General features: G+C 38.6%; 2 protein-coding genes across 9 annotated transcripts in view; one reads left to right on the top strand and one right to left on the bottom strand.

The window, feature by feature from the left end:
• Positions 1-17,494, top strand: part of PITPNM3 (PITPNM family member 3) — a 61,147-nt gene extending 43,653 nt beyond the window's left edge. For 5 of the 6 annotated variants that reach the window (XM_017730896.1, XM_017730897.1, XM_017730898.1 and 2 more), the window contains 10 exons: positions 925-1,095; positions 5,655-5,849; positions 6,601-6,749; positions 6,996-7,112; positions 7,766-7,882; positions 9,068-9,216; positions 10,224-10,373; positions 11,204-11,387; positions 11,786-11,914; positions 12,302-12,824. In XM_017730896.1, the coding sequence (XP_017586385.1) occupies positions 925-1,095; positions 5,655-5,849; positions 6,601-6,749; positions 6,996-7,112; positions 7,766-7,882; positions 9,068-9,216; positions 10,224-10,373; positions 11,204-11,387; positions 11,786-11,914; positions 12,302-12,610 (1,670 nt within the window). In that variant the 3' untranslated portion in view covers positions 12,611-12,824. Of the gene's footprint in view, positions 1-924; positions 1,096-5,654; positions 5,850-6,600; positions 6,750-6,995; positions 7,113-7,765; positions 7,883-9,067; positions 9,217-10,223; positions 10,374-11,203; positions 11,388-11,785; positions 11,915-12,301 lie in introns of all 6 variants that reach the window. The other variant, XM_017730895.1, reaches the window with a different exon arrangement.
• Positions 11,882-25,116, bottom strand: FAM64A (family with sequence similarity 64 member A). Of its 3 annotated transcripts, XM_017730904.1 has the most exons (6): positions 24,748-25,116; positions 24,324-24,643; positions 23,189-23,511; positions 22,287-22,382; positions 21,391-21,437; positions 20,098-20,183 (listed from the first exon to the last, which is right to left on the bottom strand). In XM_017730904.1, the coding sequence occupies exons 2-5, from the start codon at positions 24,612-24,614 to the stop codon at positions 21,407-21,409; spliced, it is 741 nt and encodes a 246-aa protein (XP_017586393.1). In that variant the 5' UTR covers positions 24,615-24,643; positions 24,748-25,116; the 3' UTR covers positions 20,098-20,183; positions 21,391-21,406. The 3 variants fall into 3 exon arrangements, with proteins under 3 accessions (XP_017586394.1, XP_017586392.1, XP_017586393.1); XM_017730905.1 differs by lacking the exons at positions 20,098-20,183; positions 21,391-21,437 and adding an exon at positions 11,882-11,946; XM_017730903.1 differs by lacking the exon at positions 21,391-21,437 and having other exon boundaries at positions 18,070-20,183.
• Between the last annotated feature and the right edge of the window lie 229 nt (positions 25,117-25,345).

Raw genomic sequence — 25,345 nt, 5'->3', positions numbered from 1 at the left:
TCTGTTGCAATAATGAGAAGAGACAACAATTCAGAACTCTAAGGGTTTTTTTTTTCCTAGCCAGTAGTCCTTCCCTCAGTCGCTGCTCTGCTACCCTCCAGACACTTTGACAGGAAATTTTCATGTTAATTACTAGTACTTTAAACTATTTTTTTCGAATTAGTTCTCACTTCTATCCTTCCTCTGGTATCCTGCAAAGGAATATGCTTTGAGAGCAGCTCAACTGATGGGCATTTCAAACACATTCTGAGGTGAGCAGTGTCTACTTGAAGCATAATTAGTCTTTAGAAGTGCATATGATAAAAGAATCCTGTTTTAAAGTGATAATTGTGACACAGTTGAGAGGGAAAAAGACAAATTTAAACCTATCATGCAGACAGTTGGAAATTAGTTGAGAAGAGTCAGGTGCCCTCTTTACTGAAAGGAAAGGTAGAAAGCTACCTGAAAATGTGACAAGTAAAATTCAGATGTATTTATTTGTTTTGTTAGAATCAATTTTTAAAATATAAGGGAAGCTTCTGCTGTCACCTAGGTTTAAGTCCTCTGGATGTCACAGGCCCATCAGACCATTTTGCTGGTCTGAAGCACATTTGAAGTGCTGAGCATCACAGCTGTAATGCTCAGTAACATATTTACAAGATTTTGAATTTCTTTTTCCTTCCTTGCTTCCATCTGTTTCTCTTCTGCTGCTCTTCACATCTCCTATGTGCCTGCATCTCAGATTGTGATGTCCCTGTAAATTCCTGTGCAGTGAAGTGTTCTTCACTGAAACAGGAAACAATTCAGTTACATTTCTTTTGGCCTGATGTGTGCTAATCTGGAGTTTGCAGAGGACTGTATTAACTATGTTTCTGTACAGACTCCTTGAAAATTGTAAAGCAGCAATACTGACCCCTGTCTTTCTCTGTCTCATTCTCATCCAAGTATGCCAGGTCCGACCAGCCTGCAGCCAAGTGTACAGTTTCTTTCACTCTGCTGACCCCTCTGCCTGCAGACTTGAACCATTATTGGAGAAAAGATTCCATCTTCTTCCTCCATTCAGTGTCCCACGGTACCAGAGATACCCACTAGGGGATGGAAGATCTCACCATTTAGGTACAGTGCCTGTTTTTGTAGGTCTCATTGCCTGTTGTTAAGTGTTCTCTCCTTACACAGCTCAAGAAAATTTGAAATAGCAATGTGCTAACATGCTGAAAACAAGTCATCTGGGACTGAGTAGCACAGACATACTTAGCAAGTGTGGAACTGAAGAAGATTACTAAGAAAAAAATTATTCTTATGCACGAGGTTTGCAATACTAGTTGTTTTAAAGAGGAGCTGGAAGGCGGTATCACTGTTCTAGTTGAAGTGTCACTTGAAAAATTTCATGTCTTTTACTATCCTTTTAAACAATTTATTTTTACAATTAGTTGACCTTTGCCTAGATCTTCACATGTTGTTTCTTTTGGTCACTTGTGGTTGGTTTGTTGTAGATATCTACTAGGACAAATCAGACCACTGAGCAGTCTTGATTGCTTTTCTCCTAGGTGGGCTACTAAACAACAGTTATGTTGGTAATAAAGATTTGAATCCAGGAAAAAAAAAGCAGAAATAGATTGTTTTCTGGGGAAGAAAGAGGAAGGTGTGGATGAGCAAGGTGCTAGTAGAAGGAATTGTGCTTTTTTGACTTTATAGAAAATAAGGTAAAATCATATAGGCATGAAGTATCTTTGACTTGTGACGTTATGCAGAAAAGGACTTTGGCAGTCTGTATCTGTACATGCTTGCATATTAGATTAATTCTTTTTGCTCTGTAGTAGACATGAATTCAAGCTTCAGCAGTTTTCAGGATATTGGGAAAGGTTTCTCAGGATTCAGAGTTTAAGGTTGGAGGCTAATACAATAAAATGGCAATGTTTCTATTTGTTGGAGCTAGGAGAATTGTATTTGGGAGCCAGTTCTGTGCAGTAGGGTACACACAACTCCTTTCTTTTACCTGCTCAAATATGGCGTGCATTGGATGCAAATCAGTTTGAAAAGTGACAGTTGATACTGAGTTGCTGAAGGCTTGTTTCTAGGTATTGGCTTCACTGAAATATGTAAAGATCTGGCTGTTCCTCATGAATTGATTTAGGGAATAGCTACGGTGAGAAACAGTCCAGACTCGGGAATGCATGCTTTCTCCTCATTGAATTTTCTTGCAATGGAAATACATACCTTGCTTTGCTTTCTGACTTGGAGTTACTGTAAAACCTGACTAATCAGTTACGATGAGACCTAGTTACGCCAAACCTTAATTATTATGCACTGCCCAAATCAGCCTTTTCTGATAACGTTTCACATCATTAAACGATCCCATTCTTTGTTCCATTTCTCATTATTGGTTAAAATAAGAGTGACTCTTCTGTCTACCTGACGTTCCTGATTGGTTCCTCTCTGAAAAAATAGTTCTGATCTGGAAGGTGCCTGACAAAAAATGTACTACTGGAAGACAATTTCACCATAAGATTCATAAGAACAGTTCTGCAATAATGCAGGCTGGAGAACGTGAAAATTGGGTAGGGGTGTGTAGAGGGATATTTCTATAGCTGTCTTTCTGTTCTTGTCAATCAAATTAAGCTTTTGAAGCCAGATTGCTCTGTGCATAGGGTTTATCTTGAAGGTTTTATTCTGTCAAATTCACTTTTTCCATTGAGATTCAGGAAACATCTAAGACTTAAATGGTGGTATACAAAGAGCAGGACACACGTTTATCTAAACAATTGCCGTCTATGTCCAGTAGTCCTCAATAATTGCCACTAATCAGTGTGTAATAATTGTGGTATTATTTTGTGTGTGAGGGATTGATCTATTAAGTGCTTACTGAGGATGAAAGCTTACTCTTACTGGGTTTGGTTTTGACTTTTACAGAGACTGGACTAGCCCAAAGAATTATTCCTCTTTCTGTCAATGACTTGGTCAGTTGCAACGCTATCTCCTGTTGCTACGATTCCTAATGCGGACATGATGCCAATATTAGGCAATTGATGAAATAGCTTAGTAATATAAAATTATTTGAGGGATAATTTAAGTTCATTTTTTTGAGTGTGATATACAGACACTCCACCGTAAAAGTAGGAGACTGAAAGCAGATTGAAAGCACTGCCAGGCATGTAGAGCAAGTGGGGAAGACATTTCCCTTCCTCCTCTTTTATCTGTGGTGATTGCTGACAGAAGACATTGCAGGAGGTAATGGTTCAGACAAAAGTGTGATCTATTAACTGGTGTGGTTCTTCACTGTAAGGGCAAGGTACAAGTTCAGGTTGTGTTACAGCCCAGAGAAAGCCACACTGTCTTGACCTTTCATTAAACAGCAGCTTTCTTAGCTGCTACCTAACTGACATTTTGTAACTGAGGTGCTTTTGTGGCTGTTATAAGTTAACTTTAGCTTTGTAACAGGTCTCTGATTTACCACTCCTGCTTTTGATACTTACTAACATGTGTGATTTAATTCCTTTCCTTTGCTTTCCTGCTTATGACAAGACACATTATATCTACTAGGGGGCTAAAAGCATGGTTGTTTTATATTAATTCAAAACGCCTGGTTTCAACATAGCCTATTTTTCAGACATTTGGCGTAGCAGGAGGTAGATAATCATTATCTTTATTGTTCGAGCTTCAACCTCACATTTAACTTTGCAACACAGTTTAAATAATTGCAAAATTCTTCTCTTGAGATGCTTTCTTTTTAAGGAATATGCAGGAGTGCCAGTCCAGACTATGGCTGATCCAACTGGTCTGCTTCATTATGGATAGACAGAAGTAAACATCTGAAAGCTCAGTACTTCTCCAGCTGTATATGCATGAAATAAAGTATTGTTAATTTTGTCTGGAGATAGTTGCTGTGACTTTGAGGAAGCTTGCTTTGTCTCTTTGTATTGGCTGTGACTATCATAATTATCCAAGATGAGACTCTGTAAAAAGATCTCTCTTTAATTTCTTTCTTATCAAGCATGATGGTAAATTTAGATTAGTGGGACAAATAATAACTTCTGGTCACTCTCAGAGCCATGAGAAAGGTTGCTTCTTTCAGTACAAAAAGCATAATAATACTGCCTTGTCTTGCGAGATAAGTAATAGCAAAGTAGCATTGTGTTTTCTTTTCAGTTGACTGTGTTGGGATCTATATAGTTTGCCTGAGACAAAATTATCCTTCCATTCTTTTCACCTCCATCCTGTAGCCACATTTAGCTACGCTACGTGTCAACAAGATTTCTTTGAAAGAACAGTACACTGCAGTTTTTTGATGAAAAACATGTTCCCATGGAAACTGCAGTTGAACATATTCTGTCCAAACTCCATACCCACCACAAAGTGTTAGAACTGAATGTTGTTCTCATTCAGTTGCGGGGCAGATCTCAATATTGTTTCTTGCAGTTGAGATATTCATGCTTATGTCAAAACAAGCCAGAATCTTTCTGACCATGTCTCCTTTTTGGAAGGGAGGAGATTTTAGGGAGCTATACTGCTATTCCTTTTCATTTAATGATAAATTGTTTTACCAGCTCTGATAAGCTATAGACATGCTTCCAGTGGTTTGGTTTTCTTTTTTGAATGGTGTCCTTGAAAGCAGAAACATGCTATTGTGTTCTCCTTTGTGCACCATTGAGGTATGCATTGCATTGAGAGTTGGTAAGACTTGAAAAGTTGCAGAGAAACTTATTTCAGGCCTCCAGCACATAAAGAATCATAAAGTTCCCCAACCCAAGACCGCATGAATGATGAGCACAGCATGACTGCAATTATTTGTCTGAATGGAACTGAAATATGCTCAAAAATAGAGCAAGACATCAAGGGCCATCTCCTTTCTTTTGTGTTATGTGCATTGAACCAGGTCTCCTTTTTTTTTTGTTCACTATTTTTACATCTCCAACAGGTTTATTCTCTGAGGAGTAACACTGAGGAGTCAGCTGCTTTTGATATGTACTTTGCTGTGTAACCTGTATCTAAGTTGAGGTTCTGCCTTTCCTGGCTATGAGGAATGGGGCTGCTTCAAGCAAAGATACCAGTAATTTTTATTTAAGTGCATGTCTGTTCTTACATGTTTCAGAAGACCTCGCAGAGAAGGCTGTGTTTCATTTCACTGAGTAGAGGTATTACTCTGGCTTTGTCAGAATGGCATGAATAAATGAGAATTCTATTCCATTCTGTTCCATTTGGGAAATGCAAACCAGTAGATAGCCTTGCTGAAGATTCTCTTTCTAAAGTAATTTTGCTCACGTCAGAAAGAGGACCAGAGAAGTATCCCAGAGAAGCTCCCAGGGCTGTGTAGTTCTTCTCCAAAAATGACTTTAAAATGAGTAGGGTTGAGTGTGAAGTAAAATAGCCTCCCAGCATTACTACACAGTTTGGAAGAGCCTGACCAAAACCACCAGGGTACCATTGCACATTCATGGCAGTAGGGTATGCTTTCTCCATACAGTCATGCTGTGTCATGCTATTCTCACTCTGAAGGAGGAAGTTTCATCCATGGGCATTAAATGTGATATTATTCAGGAAAACACTCATTAGCCCTGTATTTAAAAATAAATGAATAAATAAACAAATAAGATATACACACAAACACTAGTTTCAAAACCATTGTGTGCATCCTTTTTTTTTTTTTTTAATGTTATTTTCATTTTTGTAACCTGCAGGTGATGCTCTCCACAATCACAGTGGTCTGTTCCTTGAGAATAGCTCTTTGAACATACCTTTCTCTCAGGAGGGTCCTGGATCTCCAAATACATCTGATCAACTGCAAGGGAAAACAAGAAAGTTGAGCTTGGGCAGCACAAACAGTGAAAACTCTGGGTCAACTGAAAGCTTGCCATCAGCATGCCTCACCAACAGTGAGTGAAGCCTGACGCCATGTGCTATTGGACATGGCAACAGCCTTTCCCTTCACATTGTTTCTGTGAAAAAGCTGATTATGAAAAGAAAAGGTATCTGCTTGGAAATTGGGGAGAATGAGAATAGCCCAGGTTTCTGCAATTTTGCATAACACAAGTTATCTTCCTGTTCTGTTTGTAATTAGATAAAGTAATAGAAAAGAAGTCACAGTTTTACATTAAGGTGCCACTCATAAATAGCCACAAGAGTTTCACAGTAACGGGTTTATGATCATGTTCCAGGCATGAAGCAGTATAGATAGATAAGGTTTGTGGTTTGTTACTCATAATTAAAAGTGCTATAAATCATTATATTGTCCTGTTATGGACTGTAGTCATGCATGTGTGTGTATATATATGTATCTATCTATCTCAGTATTGCTTCACTGTTTGGGAAGCATTTGCAGTTCTTACCCTATAACATGATCGTAAAAGTACTAGTCTTTCACTGCACATTTTTCGTGGACCAGAAAGCTGTGGGAATCATGCTGAGGTGATTTCTACTTCCCAAAACTTGAACCCAGAAGAGCTCTTTAGATAGCAGGCAGTTAAGTGATGATGCAGTCAGTAAAAACAGTACTTGCATGAATGATAGATACCTTTAACAGACTCAAAATGTCAAGATTAAGAAAGCAGAGGACTTAATTCCATTATCTAGCTTAAAAATGAAGACAGCAAGAAATTTATTGATATTTTGTTTCATTTTTTGTAGTTACTGCAAAGTGGTGGGGAACAAAACGAATAGATTATGCCTTGTATTGTCCAGATGTGCTGACAGCTTTTCCAACGGTAGCCCTGCCGCATCTCTTTCATGCCAGCTACTGGGAATCAACAGATGTCGTGGCCTTCATTTTAAGACAGGTAATTAATTTTTTTTTTTCTCTCTGCAACAGATAACCTTGGGATTGTTAATTGCATCTTCCAAGGGTCAGTCTTCATATTTGTGCAATTAATGTGAACATATGGCTTTACCTCTCTCTACTTCCATGGTGCTTTTGGCTCTGCAGTGTCATTCAACTGGGGCAGCATTGTAATTTCTCTTTCTTTGCCAAGTACCGGGACTCCCCAGGCTATACACTATTTATTAAAATATTAATATAATTTCAGGTGATGAGGTATGAAAATGTAAATTTCAAGGAAAATTACAACCTGGATCCAGAAACACTAAGTCCATCCAATCCACGAGAAAAATGGCTACGCAAGAGGACACATGTCAAATTGAGGGTAAGTTTAAGTCTGAATATATATGGCAGCTATGGAACATGGGTTTGGCAGAAATTTAAATGGAGTTCAATCTCCCCGAGTAAGAGTTTACATAACTGAATATCACTAAAGAGCTGAAAATGGCTAACTTAATCCAGAGGCAGGCAGATTAATGGTTAGGGAATAGGAGCAATTTCTTCTTGGTTTATCACTACATGTTGAGAGAAAGTATATTTCTTTCTTTAAATAACAGTCAGGCCCTAAGTTTCCATTATGCAAAGAAGTTTCTTTATGCTAGGCAAATCCATAAGCCAAGCAAAAATATTTCCTCCATTCTTCAGGTGCTAAGTCAGTTATTAATGTCAGTTAAAATGCATGTGCCCTGCACGTAATGATGTGGATCTATGGCACCACTTGAAATGAAGGATAATTGGGTTTCCCCTAAAAGTTCTCTCTTATTTGGTCGTCTGGAGCACTCTCTCTAGAAAGTCTATTCAGGAGCCCACCATTAGTGGAAATCAGGCTCCAGCTGAAGTGGGAATGCAGTGCACTTGATATACCTCAGACATACTGTCCAGGACTGTGTTTCTGTGTCACTGTTTGTAACATAGTAGAGAAAGTAGCCTCGTGACAAAAACAAACAGTACCCTTCCCATCTTTTGCTCTTATTTCAGAATGTGACTGCTAATCACCGAGCTAATGATGTCATTGCAGCAGAAGATGGTCCTCAGGTACTAGTTGGGCGCTTTATGTATGGACCTCTGGACATGGTGGCTTTAACAGGTGAAAAGGTGAAGTCTGAGTAATCAATTTTCTTAGTTTTACAGAAACAGTTGTGGAATGTAGCACACATGTATAGTGTCAGAGAAAGCCTTACAGTGAGGGGAAATGTGTCACTAACCCCCTAGTACTTCAGCAAAAATAGGCTGTAAAGTGGGCTTTCCTGATAGGTGACCTTTTTCTGAGCTCTCATCTCTCTTACCTGATGGCTATCTCCTTTGGTTAGTGGTGAGTGTGCTGTGCAGTGGTTTCTGAACCTACCATCCAACTGTATCACCTACTGGAGACAATTAACTTTCCGAGGAAGAAGGAAAAAGAATTTTATAGTAGTTGACAAAGCACTAAAAGAAAATCATGTATCATCCTGCCCAGGTAAAACAACCAGATAAAAGAATAGGCATTCTAGAGGTTAGGTGGCTGCCTACACATGGGTGTGTAAAGATTAGTTCTAGAAATCAGTAGTAATGTGACACAATTGAAACTCTCATTCCTAAAGCTGCCTGCAGAAGCCACGCTTACAGCTAATAAAGCCAAGCATCAAGTGAACACATTTTTTCATATTCACTGAGGTTGTAAGATTTTCTGCGCAAATTAAGAGAGCAATGCAGCTGAGCTGAGGGAAAAACTGAAGCATGGAGGCTTCACTTGGCCTGTTTCTGGTCCAGCAAAGTATTTAATATCCTTTATGTTAATTTTTATGAAATATTTCAGTTGAAGAAAACCATATTGATGAAATCTTCCGATAATTTGAAGTGTTTTGGTTGTAGGCAAAATTATGATTTGAGAAAGATTTTGTCTCAATAACCAGATGAAATTTTCCATTTTGTAGGTTTAGTGTGCAAAAAGGTAATAATAGCCATGCAAGATAGAATTGTCTTTTTCCTAGTTTAGGTTCCTGCCAAATTTCTGACCTCTATAACTATGTTTGACATGTGCAGTGCTAAGATCAGGGCTTTAAATTATTAAGACAGTAAATTATGCAGGCAATAAACTCTTGTATGTTAGGAAGCATTTGCTTATTGCAAGGACTCTCTTTGAAGTTCTTACTGAGTCATGAAGTTCCTTCAAAATTCCTTGTAAGCTTTTACAACCAGTCATGGTCGGAGATACTAATATTATCTGGTCTTGGCAGGCCTGGTAATTAGGGGGTGTTTTGTTGACTATCACACTAGATTACTGTTTCATTGGTTTTACAGGTGGATATCTTCATAATGACTGAGCCATCTTCGGGTAGGTGGGTGTATTTTGACACAGAGATATCCAACAGCAGTGGACGAATATCCTACAATATACCTGAACAGAAGAGACTGAGAGTTGGTGTGTATCCCATCAAAATGGTGGTCAGGTAATAGCTCCAAGCTGGAACTAAAGCTGTGATGGGTTGTTGTGATCAGGAAGGAACTTCAAAACTGAGTAAAAACTTCGTTTGAATCCCTACTTGGGAGGTTAAATCAGTGAGGTGAATTTAGCTTCAATAGAATGTGTTGTTATCCACCAGTTAACAAAGTCCAAAGTCAGCTTACAATCCTATGTAGTGCTATTTGAGGAGGAGAAAATGTTTTACCTCACTTTAATAAAGAAGGCAATCAATTCAAGAAAATGGAGTTACTGATACGCAAATAAACTCGTATTCAGAAGTGAAGCTTTAGAGTGCAGGAGTACGTTTCAAAGAGGAACAAAATAAATTGTCCTGTCTTTGTTCATTAGGCTGTGAGCACATATTGTAAGAATCTTCATCACCAGACATAAACGCGGTCTTTAGATTACAGGTTTTAGGGAACATGAGGTGGTAGGATGGGAAGAGCTTTGGATTTCCTTGTCATTTATCCATTTTTTAACATCCAATTCTCTTGGGGAAAATACATCACAAGGAAATGTGTTTCACATGTCTTTCCATGAAAAGAGTGATGTATGACTGCATCGTTTTGGGGTGGGCTTCTTTTTTCTTTTTTTTTTTTTTTTACTTTTCTCGACTGGCATTCCCATCATAATTTGCAAGGATTGAGGGTGGCTAATGCTCATATTACCAACTGTTAAGCTTATGGAGAAAGTTTGAGTAGTAGTTTGAGTACTTCAGACTGGTTTGCATTTTTTTTTTTCTAATTCTTTTAGTTATTTGTTTGCATGTGATTTCTTATTAAGGTCAGCTTCCAAATTTGTCTTTGGAAAACTATTTCCTAAAAGTGTAAGTTTCAATTGCCCCATGTAAGACTGAAATCAGAAGCCGTATTTGACAGTGATTTTTAAAGCTGTAGGTCCAGACAGATCTAATTTCAAGTCTTAACTAGAACGTGCAGGAAATACATTCTGACATTTTGCTTTTTAAATTAATTTATTGCTTTGACTCTCCAGAGGAGACCAGAGCAGTGCTGCAAGTTACCTGACTGTACTGCCCCGAGGAATGGAATGTGTTGTGTTCAGCATTGATGGTTCCTTTGCAGCAAGTGTTTCAATTATGGGAAGTGACCCCAAAGTCCGAGCAGGGGCCGTTGATGTTGTCAGGTAAATGAGCTTTGAACACTTCAAATCTCTGACTTTCTGCTTGAACACAGTAGGAGGGAAAAGGGTTGTTATACTAAACAGACAGCAATTTTCTAAGGACCAAGAGTCTTTGCAGATACATTTCTGTATTTTCTTGGACATCAGGTCTGCCTGAATTTCAGAGTAATATTAGAATGCTGTGGATTACATTGAAATTTGTAGTTTAAGTTGCCTAAAGATAAAAAGTTGCTTCTTGGGAATATGCTCTTGAAGTGTGTGCAGTGAATTAATAATGATTCCCATGTGTATTTTGTGTTTCACTAATTTCAAATAAGGACATATTTGTACTTCAAAAATATCAGGTGCCAGGAATGCAAGAATGCTTTTTGGAGGAAAAATTAAAAGGCCTTTTAATCCATTCTTGCAGGTCTGTTATTTTTGCACTGGATGGGTAGAGGCAGTTCTCATTTTGGAACTTACATGGGAATGTAGAAATGTCAGTTTTCAAGGGTTTCCATTCCTTACAGCTGAAATGGCAGGAAATCTCATTAAAGATTTCAAAAGTAACAATACCTGATGTGTTGCAAGGTTTATTCTAAGTATATTTTTAAATGTCTCTCATACTTTAGATAATATTTTGTATAAGAATGTCTCTTGCTTTCCTCCATCTCCCTCAAGGTGTAGGCATTATTATTTAGTTTCTTGATTAGAGCAGAGACTTAGGCATGCTCCTTTCCACTTGTTGAAGGATAACATCTGACTCCTAACTGATCTGAGAAAAGATGCTGACCTGACCTGTGAGTGTTGTTTCTCTTTCTGTACTTACATAATTTAACTGCTTCTTCTGACAGGCATTGGCAGGACCTGGGATATCTGATTATCTATATCACCGGCCGTCCAGATATGCAAAAACAGCGTGTGGTTTCATGGTTGTCCCAACACAATTTCCCACAAGGGATGATCTTCTTCTCAGATGGACTTGTCCACGACCCACTGCGACAAAAGACCATTTTTCTCCGGAATCTCGTGCAAGAGGTACTAGAAACCTATTTATAGCCTTGAAACCTCTTTTCAGAGAACATTATTCAGTAGAGATCTCCCTTCTTTCTGAACAGTAAATCTTTCTGGCCATCACAAAGTCTTTTTGCCATTCCTCATTTCTTTTCTCACTTTTTAAAGAGCAAGGAAAGCTGATAAAGCATCCAAAGGGACTTCCAATCATGACAAATAAGTAAATGAACTGCTTGTTCTTTCCTGTGCGCATAGCTGTAGTTCTTGCTCATATGCAGGCAGACCGACTTAGCTTTCTGTGGTTTACAGATTGAAATTGTTAACAACGAATTCATATGCTGCTTCATTGCAAATCAAGCACCAGCCTTGTAGTTGCATGGTGTTCAACAGTGTGTTCACTTTGGAAGTAATGTTTGTTTCAGTGCCACATCAAAATCTGTGCCGCATACGGTTCCATGAAGGATATTTCTGTGTACAGTGTCTTGGCTCTGTCACCATCCCAGATCTACATAGTTGGACGATCCACAAAGAAATACCAGGCACAGTGCCAAGTAAGTAACTCTTGCTATTCAGTCAGGAAGTCCTAGGGAAAACAAGGAAATGCATGCAAATGAATGCATGTGCAAACTCACACACACACACAAAGCAGCAGCAGTATTTCAAAGAAAGGCTGTTTGGGTTACAAATGAGGCGTTTTCTGGAAGAGTGAATAGTAAAGAGTATCAAGTGGTTGCAAGTTGTATCTACAAGTGCATGCATTGCATATTTCTGAATGACAAAATGGAACAGGTCACTTGAAAAAAAAGTGAGGGGAGAGGAGTATTAATACTCTGTAGGTGTCTAACTGGAATGCCAGTGATCAAAACTTAATTCCTCATAGAGCTCATAGGTCAAGGCAGCAATAATTTGTCACTCCCTTTCTTTCCTTCCTATTTCAGTTCCTCAGTGAAGGTTATGCAGCCCACTTGGCCTCGCTGGAGTTCAGTCTCCATTCACGACCCAAAAAGAATAACTCTCGGATGATCTTGAGAAAAGGCAGCTTTGGCCTCCACTCGCAACCTGAGTTTTTGCGCAAGAGAAACCACCTCCGCAGGACTATGTCTGTACAGCAACCTGACCCGCCTTCTTCCAACCCCAAGCCAGAGCGTGCTCAGAGCCAGCCTGAATCAGACAAAGATCATGACAGGCATTTGCCTTCCATTGCTTGGGTTCGAGGTGGAGTTCACAAATTTGAATCTATTCCCTAGGAGGATTGGGAATGTAGATCTTGGGTGCACCCCATTAAACTTGTAGGCATGCCTCAAAGATAGTATTTAGGCAGCTCCAAACTAAGAGAAGTAGATGGGAATTTGTACCTTGGAGTCTTCCCTGTTCTGAAATCTGCCTTCTTACACCAAGTGGGGCACTCCCAATCTCTTCCTCTTGTCATGTTTATTGGGAAACTATAAAACAATCTAAAATTATCACAAGTTTATCATCATAGCAACAGGAAATATCTTTGGTTGTTTTTTAACACACGTAATATGTGCAATAAGAGGAGAAGATACTGATTTTACTCAGAAGGATTGTGGTATCAGCTAACTAGCTGCACCCAAAACAGCATAAAGGGTAGGTCCTGTAGGTTACAGAGAAGATTTACACTTTAAACATTAAGTAGTCATGTCTGTTTCCACTTCACTTTTCAATAAAAGTGATAAAGGGAAGCAGCTATAGGAGCTACAATAACAAGTGGTTAGGATTTGTATAACAAGATGCTTTCTGGGTGCCTTAAACCCAAGGTTTCCTTTCAGCCTACAGTGTTGATCAGCAGACTCCAACATGGGCACTCATGTTTGTGTGAGGTGCTGGACAAATAAATGAGAGAATTTCACTTGTGAATCGAACATAAAAACTTCATGTTAAAAATAAATGTGTCTGCCACAGTTTGAACACGGTTAGTGTTGTTGTAAACAAAGTAGTGTGCAACTGTACAAAGATCACATTGTTTGTGGAACTTGGTGACTGTGCAAAAATGTGTGGACTACTCCAAAGAAGATGGCTCTGATGATCTCAGTCTGAGAGTCACATCCTAAGAGGGCAAGTTAAAGGGAACCGTTTTACTAAGGGATCTGCAAACTTCAGAGCAATCACTTTTTAAATTATTCTAACTAGAATCTTTACACTGGAGGGGAAAAAAAGTTAATTAAGTAAATTGATAAATTGTTTACCTTCTCATGCTTTACAGCAGCTGCTGTATTAAGACAATCTGTGGCATTCAGAATTATAGCATTTGAGCTTCAAAGAGTGGACATGCGAAAATACAGGTGCCAAATAGACATTTTTCTACTGATTTAAATTTCTCTCTGATCTTTCAATGGACTTACTAGAAGTAAAATGTGTGACATTTTCCCTAAGTAGTAATATTTCTAAAGCATTATAGTTACTTTTACATAGTAGCAGTTTGCAGATTCTTCATGCAGATACTTCCATTGAAATTAATCAAGAGAACTTTAATGACTGAACTGACGCATGTTTTAAAACCTGCAATGAAGTTAAAAGTGCACATAAAAAACCTTTTTTTTAGAGTTAAAAACGTACTATTGACACTGAGAAAGCTTGAAGTCAACAGGACATTCCTTTTTCAGGTTTGTTGTTTGTTTTTTATTTCAGGGAATTGGGGTGGAGAGGGTGTTGTGCCTCTCCATCCCCCTTTCAGGTTTTGCTAGACCAGAAACAATCTCTCGACAAGTTGGTTAATGATTTTGAAAGTTAACATGTAAAACAAGAAATGCAATGGAAAACTATTTAGACAGTGCAGAAGTAAAGTAAGTCTATACTCCCTGTTAACCTTGAAATTTCGGTGTGCTTTTGGAAGGGTATAGGAGTGTAGCTTTTGCCTAAGAGGCAGCAAAATAGCTTAAAAGTGGAGATCTTTGATTTATATTTTCAGACGTTACTTGGCAAGATGGTCAGTTACCTATTTCAAACTTCCTGAAATATCTCTGTCACATCAGTAGTTGGTTTGGGTTTTTTTAATAATGCTTACTTGAAGGGAAGGGGTAATCTCTGCTGAAGATTAAGGAAAGATATAAAAAGTTTGGTAGCAAACACTTATTGGGAGCAGGTAAATACATTACAAGGGGCGGGGGTTTTATGCTCTGTTGCCAAGTCAGCCAGCTACAAAAGCTAAATGAAAGTCATTCGCAAACTGCATTGAAGCAGTCTTTATATTTACAAATGCTTTCCCAGTAGTATCATAGTTCTTGTATACGTGAAATTGGAGGAGTTATTCCATGTTCTGTCTCAGCCCACTGCATGTATTAATTCTAATCACATAGTGCATTTCTTCTCCTCTGCTCTGCACTAGGAGGAGGTTGCACAGGTGCCTCAGCCTCCATCTCTTTCCAGTGAGTTTACTGTTAGCATGCTCCTGCTTGTTAGTTTTAAATAGGTATGGGAATCCAAGGCTTGTGAGAGAACTTACTAGGAAAATTTTAAGTTTGCTGAGGGGTCTAAAATATTGACTGATCAAAAAGTTCTTTTTAAGCATTGGGTGTTGTGTAGCATGTCTCCTGACAGTAATTGCTATTCCTGTTCAAAGCTACTGTTGCTTTAGCCATCTACCTCTATCACCCAAGAGACTTGAAAACCTATGTTTGTGTTTTAAATTGCTGTAGTAGAAAGGTCTACTTCCTTTCAAAAGAGGGATCTGTGTGTAATTCTGTAACTGTATTGAAGGAAATAGTGTCTGAATACGAGGTTAGAAAAATCTCCTAGGTTATAAAGGGCTGCCTTTTACTCTTGGAAACATAATGTCATTTTGCAGGGTACCATGTCATGAAAACTCTATTTTGTGTATTTCTATTAATAGCTGGGTCACCTTTACAGTAGTCACTGTGTTGGCTTCCCTTAGGAATATTAGGAGCTAATAGCAGTAAAACGTGTGTGTGTGTGTGTGTGTGTGTGTGTATGATTTAGTGTGGTAACAATTTCAAAGTTTCACATGGTATTATAATCAAGCTGAAAATATTCTCCCTAACTTTGTTTTCATACAATATATGAGAGCTTATATAGTATTTGCATAATTCCAGCACTGCTTATTGCTCATGGCGAGAATGGTTTATCTTGTGATCACATGCTCCAGCTGTGCATTTTAGCAAAACAGTGATACAGGCATTTTAGTTAAACACTTTGTCCACATGAAACTGCATCCAGTCATTCATGGGCATTCAGCTTGCAATTGGATTTCAGTCTTACTTTTGTTTTCATGGAAAATCAGTCCCCTAGGCAGGCCATTTACTGAGGGTAAGTTTGATCCTACAGTCATCTTATTCTTAATTGCAAGTCCTCATCGCTGCAGTTTCTGTGCAGCCAGCACTTAGTTAAACTATACAGGCTATGAAAGTGTTTTAGCATACACGAAAGGGAAGGGGATAGAGAAGTCAGGTGGGTGTGCCCACAGAACATACATTAGACTCATCAGTTGGTTCAGCACCATCAGTTGTTTAGTGCCTCCAGTGTGTAACAGAAAAGCACGTTCTTTTAACATGCTGAATGGAGGAAGCGTAAATGGAATTGTAAAATGCAAAATTGTTAGTCCAGTGGGTGCTAAGGCTACCATACAAGTAAGCCACAGTTGGAAGCATTTACTTCTTTGTCCTGTTGATATGGATCCATTTTAAATTACTGTAAAAAAATGGCTGTGGTTAATAGCAGTGGTAAAGTTATTTGAGATATTGTGAAAACACACCTTCACAACTGTGGTGTTTCGGTTTTGTTTGTATGTATGTGTGTATAGCTACTGGAAGACATTTAAGTTTTGTTTCTGCTTTCACAGCAAATTTGTAACCAATATACATTAAAAAAAAAAAAGAACAAAGCCAACTCAACAGCAACAATGGCTGTCTGTTCAGTTTTGTTGTCTAGCTAGGTAGGTTTGGAAAAAGATATCATTGTATAGATTGCAGAATTGAATAGTGATGCTAATCCAAATCTGCTAATTTTGAATAACATTTTTGTTTGCATAAACTAGTGCTCTTGGAATAGATTTTTGCTTGACCAAAGTATTCCTGTTTAGTTTTGTGGCATGGTTTGTATCTATTCAGCATAAAATTTTGTTAGGTGTAAAAATGGCAAAGTATTGATAATTCTTACTCATTGGGGTTCATGAGAGCTGTCATTTTTATTTGTTTACATTAAACTAGTCTTAATTTATACAGATTACTTCACTTTTTCCTCTAGTACCTAGGGAAGTCACTTCCAAACAGGTAAAACTTTCACTGCTTATGTAGAAGTGGAACTATTAGTAAACTAGAGAAAAAAAGTTACACACCCTGGTCTATGCAGGACAATGACATTTTTTTCAGAAGCCCCACTATTCTTCAAAATAGCCTTTGTTTGCCATTACTAGTGAGTAAGTTGTCCTGTTTATACATTGCAGTCTTTCTTTAGCCAGGCCACTACTAATGTGTGTATTTAACAAATCTTCAATATTTAGATCTATAGTATCATCCTGTCCTTCATGGAATAAATTTAGAAAGGGGAAAAAAGTTTTTTTTTTCTTTCCTTCTGCATCGTTTTCTGTTTTAAATTTGCTAAAAGCTTTGTTTATAAGCATTTTAAATAATACCCAAAGCCAGTAGGTATTTTACATTTCAAAATTTGTAGGTCCAACAGTTGTTACTGAGCAAATAGGATTTCCCCAGGTTTCTTTTCCCCTCTTGCCATCTAGGCCACAGAAAGGTGAGTACATCATCACAGGACTAGATGATGGGGTACCTTTTTGACAGGCTCATTGGTTTGATAATGGAGAGATGAAGATTATGCACCACAATTTCGTAACTTTTCTGATTAGAGATCGACGTGTGGCATCTGAACTCAAGAACTCTGCATTGAATTGTTCATGTCAGGCATGCAGGGGAGAAAGTGGAACTTTCATCCTCCTCTGGAGCTGGTACAGGATAGAATTCCTGTAAACACAAAACTTTCCAGCCTACCTTCTCAGCTTCTCTAAGAGCAATGGTTCTTCATGGTCTGTGTTCATATCTTAAGCAGAAACTGTGGGTTTGGCAAGGTAATTAAGACTTCCTTGATGTTTAGTTGCTCAAGGTAACTATTTGTTCCTACAAATGAGCCTAAATTCAGAACCCCCCTAAAAAATGGAAGTAATAACACATTTTTCTGGATGAAAATACCTGTTTTTCAGAAACGAGGCCTGGAACAGCTAGAATCCTGTGCCATGGACCCTGGAATTGAAGTCATGTTGTTGGCTCTTTCACTCATTTTAGTTCAAGCCCAACAGACGGCGATTAGCACAGTTTACCCTCTACTTGTATTTATCTCAGTAAGCTATCCTTGGAATGGAATTTTGAGGGGTTGGGGAAAATGGAACAAATTTGACAGTTCATTTGTCATTTGTATGGAAGTATAGAACTTAGGAGGGGGAAAAGAGAGAGGCAGGTTTATGCTGACATGCTGGGAGATGGTATAGCAGAGATTGCAACAGGATTTACAGATAGCAAGTTTGAAAGGTAGGGTTATTCCTGGATGACTGGTATACAGCCCAGAATGGCAGTCCTCTCACAGAACCCCAAGTCTTATGTATAACTTAGGCAAGCAGGTTATGCATAACTTGTTTTTCTATTTGTTGGGGAGAAAAGGGGCAGTCCCCTTACAACTGAATTCAGACAAAGAAACTTGAAATTGTAGGTGTTCTTTCAGTCTATAGTTTTATTAAGTGCATACTTTTAAATATTGTCAGTGAGAAGGTTCTATCTGGTGACAAATGTTTATATTTCTTATTGCTGCCTTGTAAAGATTCAAAAATGTACAATAATGAATTTCTTAATATGAAATAAGGAGCAAGATTTCTACAACTGCTATAGATTTTGATGTGAGCTGGTTTTTAAAATATTAAAACAGATTAGCCACTTAAATAAAACCTTCCTTGCCTTTAAACAAACAGTGTCACTGATTTTTCTTACCAGTGATTTGGTAAATATTGGATCATCATTGTACATGCCCTAGTAGCTGGTGGAAACATAAATAGAGGGTATTTGATCTGTCTGAAATAATACTTAGATTGGAGGTCAACTTTTCACAAAACTCCAACCCTCCTTCCTTTTCAAAAGTCATAGAAGAAGGTATTTCACTAATGAGACAACATTTTTGTGAAAGCTTTATAGAAGTAGTTTCAGAACATGCAAAGAATAATTTGGAGATACTATACTTTTCTATAGTTCCACATAGAAAAGTTGTTTAAAACCCCTAAAAAACAGCCCACAAAACACACACAAACACTACATCAAGAAATAACATAAGCTAAAATTCTCAGTCCTCTGAAAGTCTAGAAGTCTTCAGGCTGGAAGGGTTGCTTTCATGTTTCCAGGCCTCATTAACTGTTTCAATGTTTTAAGATTGTTTAGTTTGACAATAAAAAGAAGAAAAATTGCAACCAAGTTTAAAATCAATACTTATACATAAATCATAACTGAATGCTTTTCATATTTATACCTGATACCATTAAAATTTTAGTAACACTGGAACTACTAAGTCACAAGCACATCTTAAAAATTATCAAGTAGAGCAAAGTTTCCCAAATCAGTCTTTCATTTGAAGGTTCATTTTAGAGTGAACATAATCGGAGAAGTCTGCACAAAGCTTACCATGGAAAACAGCCCTGCTGTTGAATTCTATAAACTTGATGTCTTTGCTTTAGTTTGAAAGACTAAACTTTGTTATACTGAATGAACTACCAAAAATGGCTTGTCAAACGAATGTTAATTTTTTTTTAAAGTCATTAGAAGCAAGATACAGGTATCAAATGCTAAGTATACATAACCAAAATACTTCCACTGTGATATTAGCTAATAACAGTAGTTGCAAGAGGTTACATTAATTGTAGTAACAAATTTCTATGTGTAACTAAAAGACAGATTAGCACAAAAGCAATGTCAAACAAACTCAACTGCCAAGATGCTATCTAAAGCAGCAGTAAGAAATGACAAAGTTGCTCTTTGATTTGTCTGGAACCAAACTACCTAAGATAGGATTAGTTAGGCTAATCTTTAAGGCCATGTAGTAAGAGTCCTAATATGGCTCTGTTCTTGTGGCATGAGTGACTGCACAGAAGCCCGTTGCTTTGGAATGGCAGTTCTGCCTAGAACTCAAAGAAGCCACTACTGTTTTATTAACTTCCAGCTAATACAATGAATAACTTCTAGTTTGCTAATAACAAAAAAAAAAAAAAAAAAGAAGAAAAAAAAAGTTAGGCTTTCAAAATAATAGACCAATCTTTTTCACATGAAAAGTACTTGTGCTAAAACTCATGGCCACTGGATACCAGTTAAAACACTAATACTAATATTACCTAGGATTACCCTTCATAAGTCTGTGGCCCTTGCTTTGGCCATTCTTACTGGCCAGTTCAGCATCAGTTTCTAAGTACTTACTGCCTCATGAAAGTCACTTTCAAGATGAACCATCTCCCTCATCTCAGCGGGAGATAACACACTGTAGTTGGTACCATTTTGATTCTCTCTTTACTTGAAAAGAGAAAGCAAGGGAAGTGCTGAGCTGCTTCATGAAAAAAAAAATATATAAAGTGTAATGGCTCATTTAAGAGTATAGAGTGCATCCTTTCAGGTGCTATACAGACCTCTCCTTTATATGTGCTCATAAACTTGGAAACATGAAAAAATAGCTACAGCCATCTCTGTCTAGGTACCAAGTGCTTGATGGAGTTTCTTTGCTTGCCTTCTGATAGCTTGAGATGATTTCAGGGATCGATGTATAGAGTGTGAGTTTTGTGCCATTAGACAGTAGTTTGATATTGCTTGTTGCCTGCAGAAGAACAACAGGACTGCCATTAGCAGCATGAAGTCAGTAGAGCTAATCAACTGGTTGTCAGTCACACAAATTGCTGGAAAACAGATGGGAGAAAGGAAGACGTCTGGTACACTTTCACTGTGTAACTGTTCTAAACACTAGCAAGAAAGTATTTTGTTATCTTCAATGAACATAAATGGCAGTACACAAATTAAGTACTGCAATATTTTAACTAGCAACAGGAGCATTTCTTGTGATATAACCTAATTCATTAAAATGCAAAACATTAGAACAGTACATGGAATTGGAAACAATCCTTTGAGATCAAGGTTTGCTGCATCATGAAAAAAATGAAAAGGGAGTGCTAACATTAAAACTCATGGCAATTGGATACCAGAACAGAAAATCTCATGCAAGACTAAAGGCACCTCCAAAAAAGTTCATTTCACAACTATTCCAGTAGGCAACTAGGCAGTGACAGAGCACGTTGTATGTATCTGCATATTCAGGAGAACTGTACCAAATTAGTGGAAGCAGTACAGATCACAGCTTAAAGCATCAGTCGAGCATTTGAGACTGCTCTCATTTTTCTTGAAAAGTTACAGCAAAGTGTCTTGCACCCATCTTCATTGCTAAAATAGAACATAGTATTCAGGACATACCTTTCCCTTTAACAAAAAGAACACTTCCAACATAATGGGTGAAGATATTAATGTCACATTCATTTGGGTACAATTGCTGTGTTTAAAAATGTCACCAATACAGTTATGAGCTGCTGTTAATTGTGATAGCATGGATTCAACTGCTACGAAAATTCAAGGCATGGAAAAAAAAGGCTGTAAAATCAGACAGCTCAGGATAATGGTTGATTCTCTCATGCTTTGTGATCATTAGTAACCAGTGAGAACTAAACTTGAATGACAAAAACATTAGTACCAGTAGTTTTCTGGTCTGGGGTGAGAAAAGCTGATGTTTGCATAGGAGGTTCATTGTGAACCCACAAGGACTCACTAGTCCACAATGTAGAGGTGAAGTTTTACAACTGCACAATGATCTGCTGTACCAGAGACAGCCACAGTGAATATGAAGGAAGAATTCTGTGGTTTGGCATAATACTGCCTTAAAGCAGCATGAGTTGATAAACCTCTCTCTCTCTAAACAGCAGGTTTTCTCCCCACAGATGCATGCAGGCATAGACAAGGCAAGTGAACAACTACTTTACCTGGTTGCTACTATCTTCAGTTACGAATGAGAGAAACTGTCATATCGCTAGCAGATGGGAGAATATTAGGAGTGACATTTAGTGAACTTTCAAAGGATACGATAAAATTAACTTGATACAAGCTTTAACCTATAGGTATCTAGACATGGTCCCATTGGTAAAAATTTTTGCAATTATCTGGGATGTTAAGCCCTTAACTCTTTGTAGGTAAAGTACTTGATGCTAAACTCTCTAGAGCGTTTGAGGTGCTTGACATTTAGTTATTGAATGCTTGACATGAAGTGTCCTAAGAGAGGAAGAAGTTTAGGGAATCACCCTGTGACAAGACTTCTGACCTTTAATTTTTACTCTCTTAATATGTCTAATTCAGAATGGCATAACCTTCACAAATACAGCAGCCTATCACCTTATGGATTAACCAAGGTGTTTTATAAGAGGCTGCTTCATCTGGGTACCATGGACTGTTTGCTAACATAATGCTACCTAATAAAAGGATTTTTCTTATAGATGTGCAGACATCAGTGACTGTGTCAGTACACTGGAATTTTCCCAGCTCCTCCCCCAGCCTGGACTGGCACCTCTTTTAGACAAGAGTGAGGGAGGTACTCTTCTCACACGAGGTCAAAGGTAGGCTCTTGCTGCTAAAAATCTGACTTCCACAACAAGGAAACTGAAGACAAGGAGAGCATTTGACAGGTTTTAGAAGCTGCAAATCCAACTGCAGATTTAATCTTCCCAGGTATCTTGAAGGAAAAACGGATGTACTATGTTACACCTGAAAAAGTTCTGCAACTATTCCTCATCCTGAGTTACAGGGACTACTTGGCCTGCAATTGGCTATGTTCAGGTGGGAGGTAACCTGTGCCAAAAGTTGAAGGACACTTAACATTATTTACCTCTCCTCTTTCACAATGGCGTCATCGAGTGCTTGGGAGATACGCTTCAACTGGCAAATCCCTGAGGAGACCAGTTCCAACTCGCAGTCAAACTTTCTGTAAACAGAATGGTCATTGCTAAAGATCAAACAGGACAGGCTGACTAGGCGACACTACTCAAGCCTCCATCCCTGCAGTACCACTCTTGTTACCTCTAGACTTTACCCAGAGAAGTTTAGGGCAGTGGCAGGGTTAGGGTCTTAATGCCATTGGCCAATTGCTTCATATCTCCATTCATCCCCCAGACAGCTACCTTCCAACTCAGACACAGGATTCAGATTCACGAGGCTTGGATTCAACTTCTAGCTTTAACCTTTCTTGCGACTTTTACCAAAAGAAAAACCTATGGGCACATTATTAAGTATTTCCCTAGCTCACAACCCTTGATCTAATTTGTGTTTGTTCTTTGAGGCAAGAATCTGTCTACGTTCTATAAAGAACTCAGCATAAGCAGAGCAATTCCTGGTATCTTCGCAAGACAAATAGCAGCTTTGGAAAAGATACAATGAAATAGGAGTGAGATACATACAGAGCATTTGCCTTTACCCAGCAAAGAACTCAGGTATGTCTCTAGCATCTGATGGGCACTGGTGCTGAGAAACAGTGCAAACTTACCCAGTGGGAGAGTGATTTTTTAAAAGTTCCTGTCAGCAAAAAACTACTTTTTTTATGTTTCAGCTTTATGCAGAGCTCAGTCCCTGTCTATACAGGGAGCTGGAACTACTTCCTTAACTATTCGAGCAGCACACCCCTTCAGGAGAATAGGACAGTAAACTGCACACCTTGCCTTTCACTTTACCAGATATTCTAATCAGAGTAAATAAAAAAAAAAAAAAAAAGACTTACAAAAGAATGTAACTTACATCTTCCTGCTGGAAGGAGCAGGTGATGAATAAGGGCTCTTCAGTGCTGCTGCTCTTCTTGATCTCCGGAGAGAGACAGCATTTTTACCAAGCCAGGATGAGAAATCCCTCCATTCTCTATGTTCTGACACCCTTGTTGGCCCAAGCAAGGCCCTTTTGCTGGACCTTGGAGTGCCTTTGGAACTGGCTGCTGGAGTAACACTCTTACAGCAAGGTGTAGTACTTCCTTTTTTGGTAGAACTGGTCGCACAGCCTCTGCTGATGGATTCAGCTGGAAAGGTCACCATTGAGCGTACTGGGCTTTGGCAAGACTTCTGTATTTTCTGAAAGAAGCATTAGACATGTTAGGCTAAATGAACTCAATTAGCCTAGAGTTTGGAACCAGGAAGACTAGGAACATTTGGGCTGAATGCCTAGCTTCCATTCTTGTATCAGGTTTCAACTAACATGAATGCATCTCAACCTCTGTACTCATTTGCATTGTAGGAGTCACTTGCTTCCCTAACCCCTGGCACTCATCAAGGACTTCAGAGCAGGCATCGGGACAAACCTCCTGCTGCTCTTATGCTGGAAGAAGTCAAGCTCCCCAACACAGAACTCATGCATTTAAAAATCTGAGGTCTCCAACAAAGGGAAGTGCAATCTCAAATCTGCTACCCTGCTACCTTGTAGCAGGTTTTGTCAGTCTAAATTTAGATCAACTATAATGAAGAACATGCTAGTATATAGTATGGGTACAGGAGAATAAATAAAAGAAAAAAAAATCCAAAGTGCTGCATGTTTCTCAGTAACAATTCTTTGCAAGTGATGGCAATCTCTACAACTTCCTCCGTGTGAAGGCTGCTCTGCCATACATGATTAAATACAGTAGGGGAAAAGCTTTTATTTCATAATAAAATAAAATGTTTTCACCTTGCTCCATGTTCAGCTAGATCCATAATTTGCCTGCCTATACTTTAGGAGAAGATATTAAAGATTTTAAAAGTTTGTAGTTGTCTCATAGCTACTAAGTCGTGCAAGTGCATGGGAATGGACTCTCTGGCATACAGCACTCAGTACAGATTTCAGAAATCTTAGTACTGGAGTTGAAGCCAAAACTAAACTCTATCCATGTTCCACTGCAAAGGCAAAGTACCTGGGACACTGTTCCAAAAGCATATTTTGCTGTTCTTTTAATAGTCTGGAGAGTTTGGCATCTCTGTCTTGGTTCCAGACTTTCCCTAGTTGGGGTTTTATGAAAATTCAGCTCTAGTCGCTTTAATGGTACCCGTTTCCTTAGAGACATGCGAATGGTATTGAGAGAACTCAGAGAGGCCCTTCTCTTGAATTTGTCAGGCACAGGGCTCTCATTCTCATTGAGGTCAGCTAGGAGCTGGTGTTTCCGCCAGGCCACTGTTGCTTTGACATTTTGAAGCACAGATGCCATCTTGTTCCAGTTCTTGGTCAGCCTTATTTCTAAACAATCAAAATGAAAGCAAAGCTTAGACAGAACAAGGTACAAAGCAGTGTAAAAAAAAGAGAAATGGAAACTGTGGCACAATATATTTGGTTACACTTGCCTGAAACAAGAAAACCAGAGCTGAGCAGACTTTTACTTGGAGGCTTGAAAGAGAACAGGATTGATTTCTACAGCTGTTTAGGCTTGTGCAAATCCATAAAGAAGCCTTGTACTGCAATTCCACTGCTAATTTGAGAGGTAGAATGCTCTATGAGTGCAATTTTTTTGTTTGTGTCTCAGATCAAGATCTGGTATTCCCAAATTTTTGCCTTCTTTATCAAAAACAACCTTCCACTGCGAGACAAGTTTACGCAGCTGCTGTTGTCTCCTGCTGTACTTGCTAGCTGAAGGCTCCTGCTTCAGTCACAGTTATGATCGTGGAAACGTAAGTCCTGAAACAGACAGGATTATTACTGGTAGAAGGTTTTGGTGGGAAGGGCTAAAATGCCAGTTACCTAAATCCCATATGACAATTCAAACATATGTACACATATACTTTCAATTCTTGATTTTCACTTGCTAGCAAATATGATTCAGGTGAAACGTCCCGAGAGAGCCACTGCCGTCCTACGGTTACAATGATCAAACGGGTATCGCACAGGACAGCGCGCTGCTCTAGTTCTTTTGGAAGCCACAGCTGTCTGCGGTAGCCCCCGGCC

This window comes from Corvus brachyrhynchos, unplaced genomic scaffold, assembly GCF_000691975.1.
Source record: "Corvus brachyrhynchos isolate BGI_N302 unplaced genomic scaffold, ASM69197v1 scaffold283, whole genome shotgun sequence".
In the NCBI taxonomy this organism is placed as follows: Eukaryota; Metazoa; Chordata; class Aves; order Passeriformes; family Corvidae; genus Corvus; species Corvus brachyrhynchos.
Note: the sequence above shows the minus strand (reverse complement) of the source record. Positions and strands in the feature narration are given on the sequence as shown.

Bases quoted from the DNA above. Each gene is read 5' to 3' on its own strand.
- FAM64A (XM_017730903.1), bottom strand. From the start codon at position 24,614: ATGGCATCTGTGCTTCAAAATGTCAAAGCAACAGTGGCCTGGCGGAAA. The intron at 23,512-24,323 runs GTACTTTGCCTT...TGCTTCTTTCAG, and splicing joins CTTTTGGAACAGTGTCCCAG to AAAATACAGAAGTCTTGCCA. The intron at 20,184-22,286 runs GTAAATAATGTT...GTTCTTCTGCAG, and splicing joins GCCATTGTGAAAGAGGAGAG to GCAACAAGCAATATCAAACT.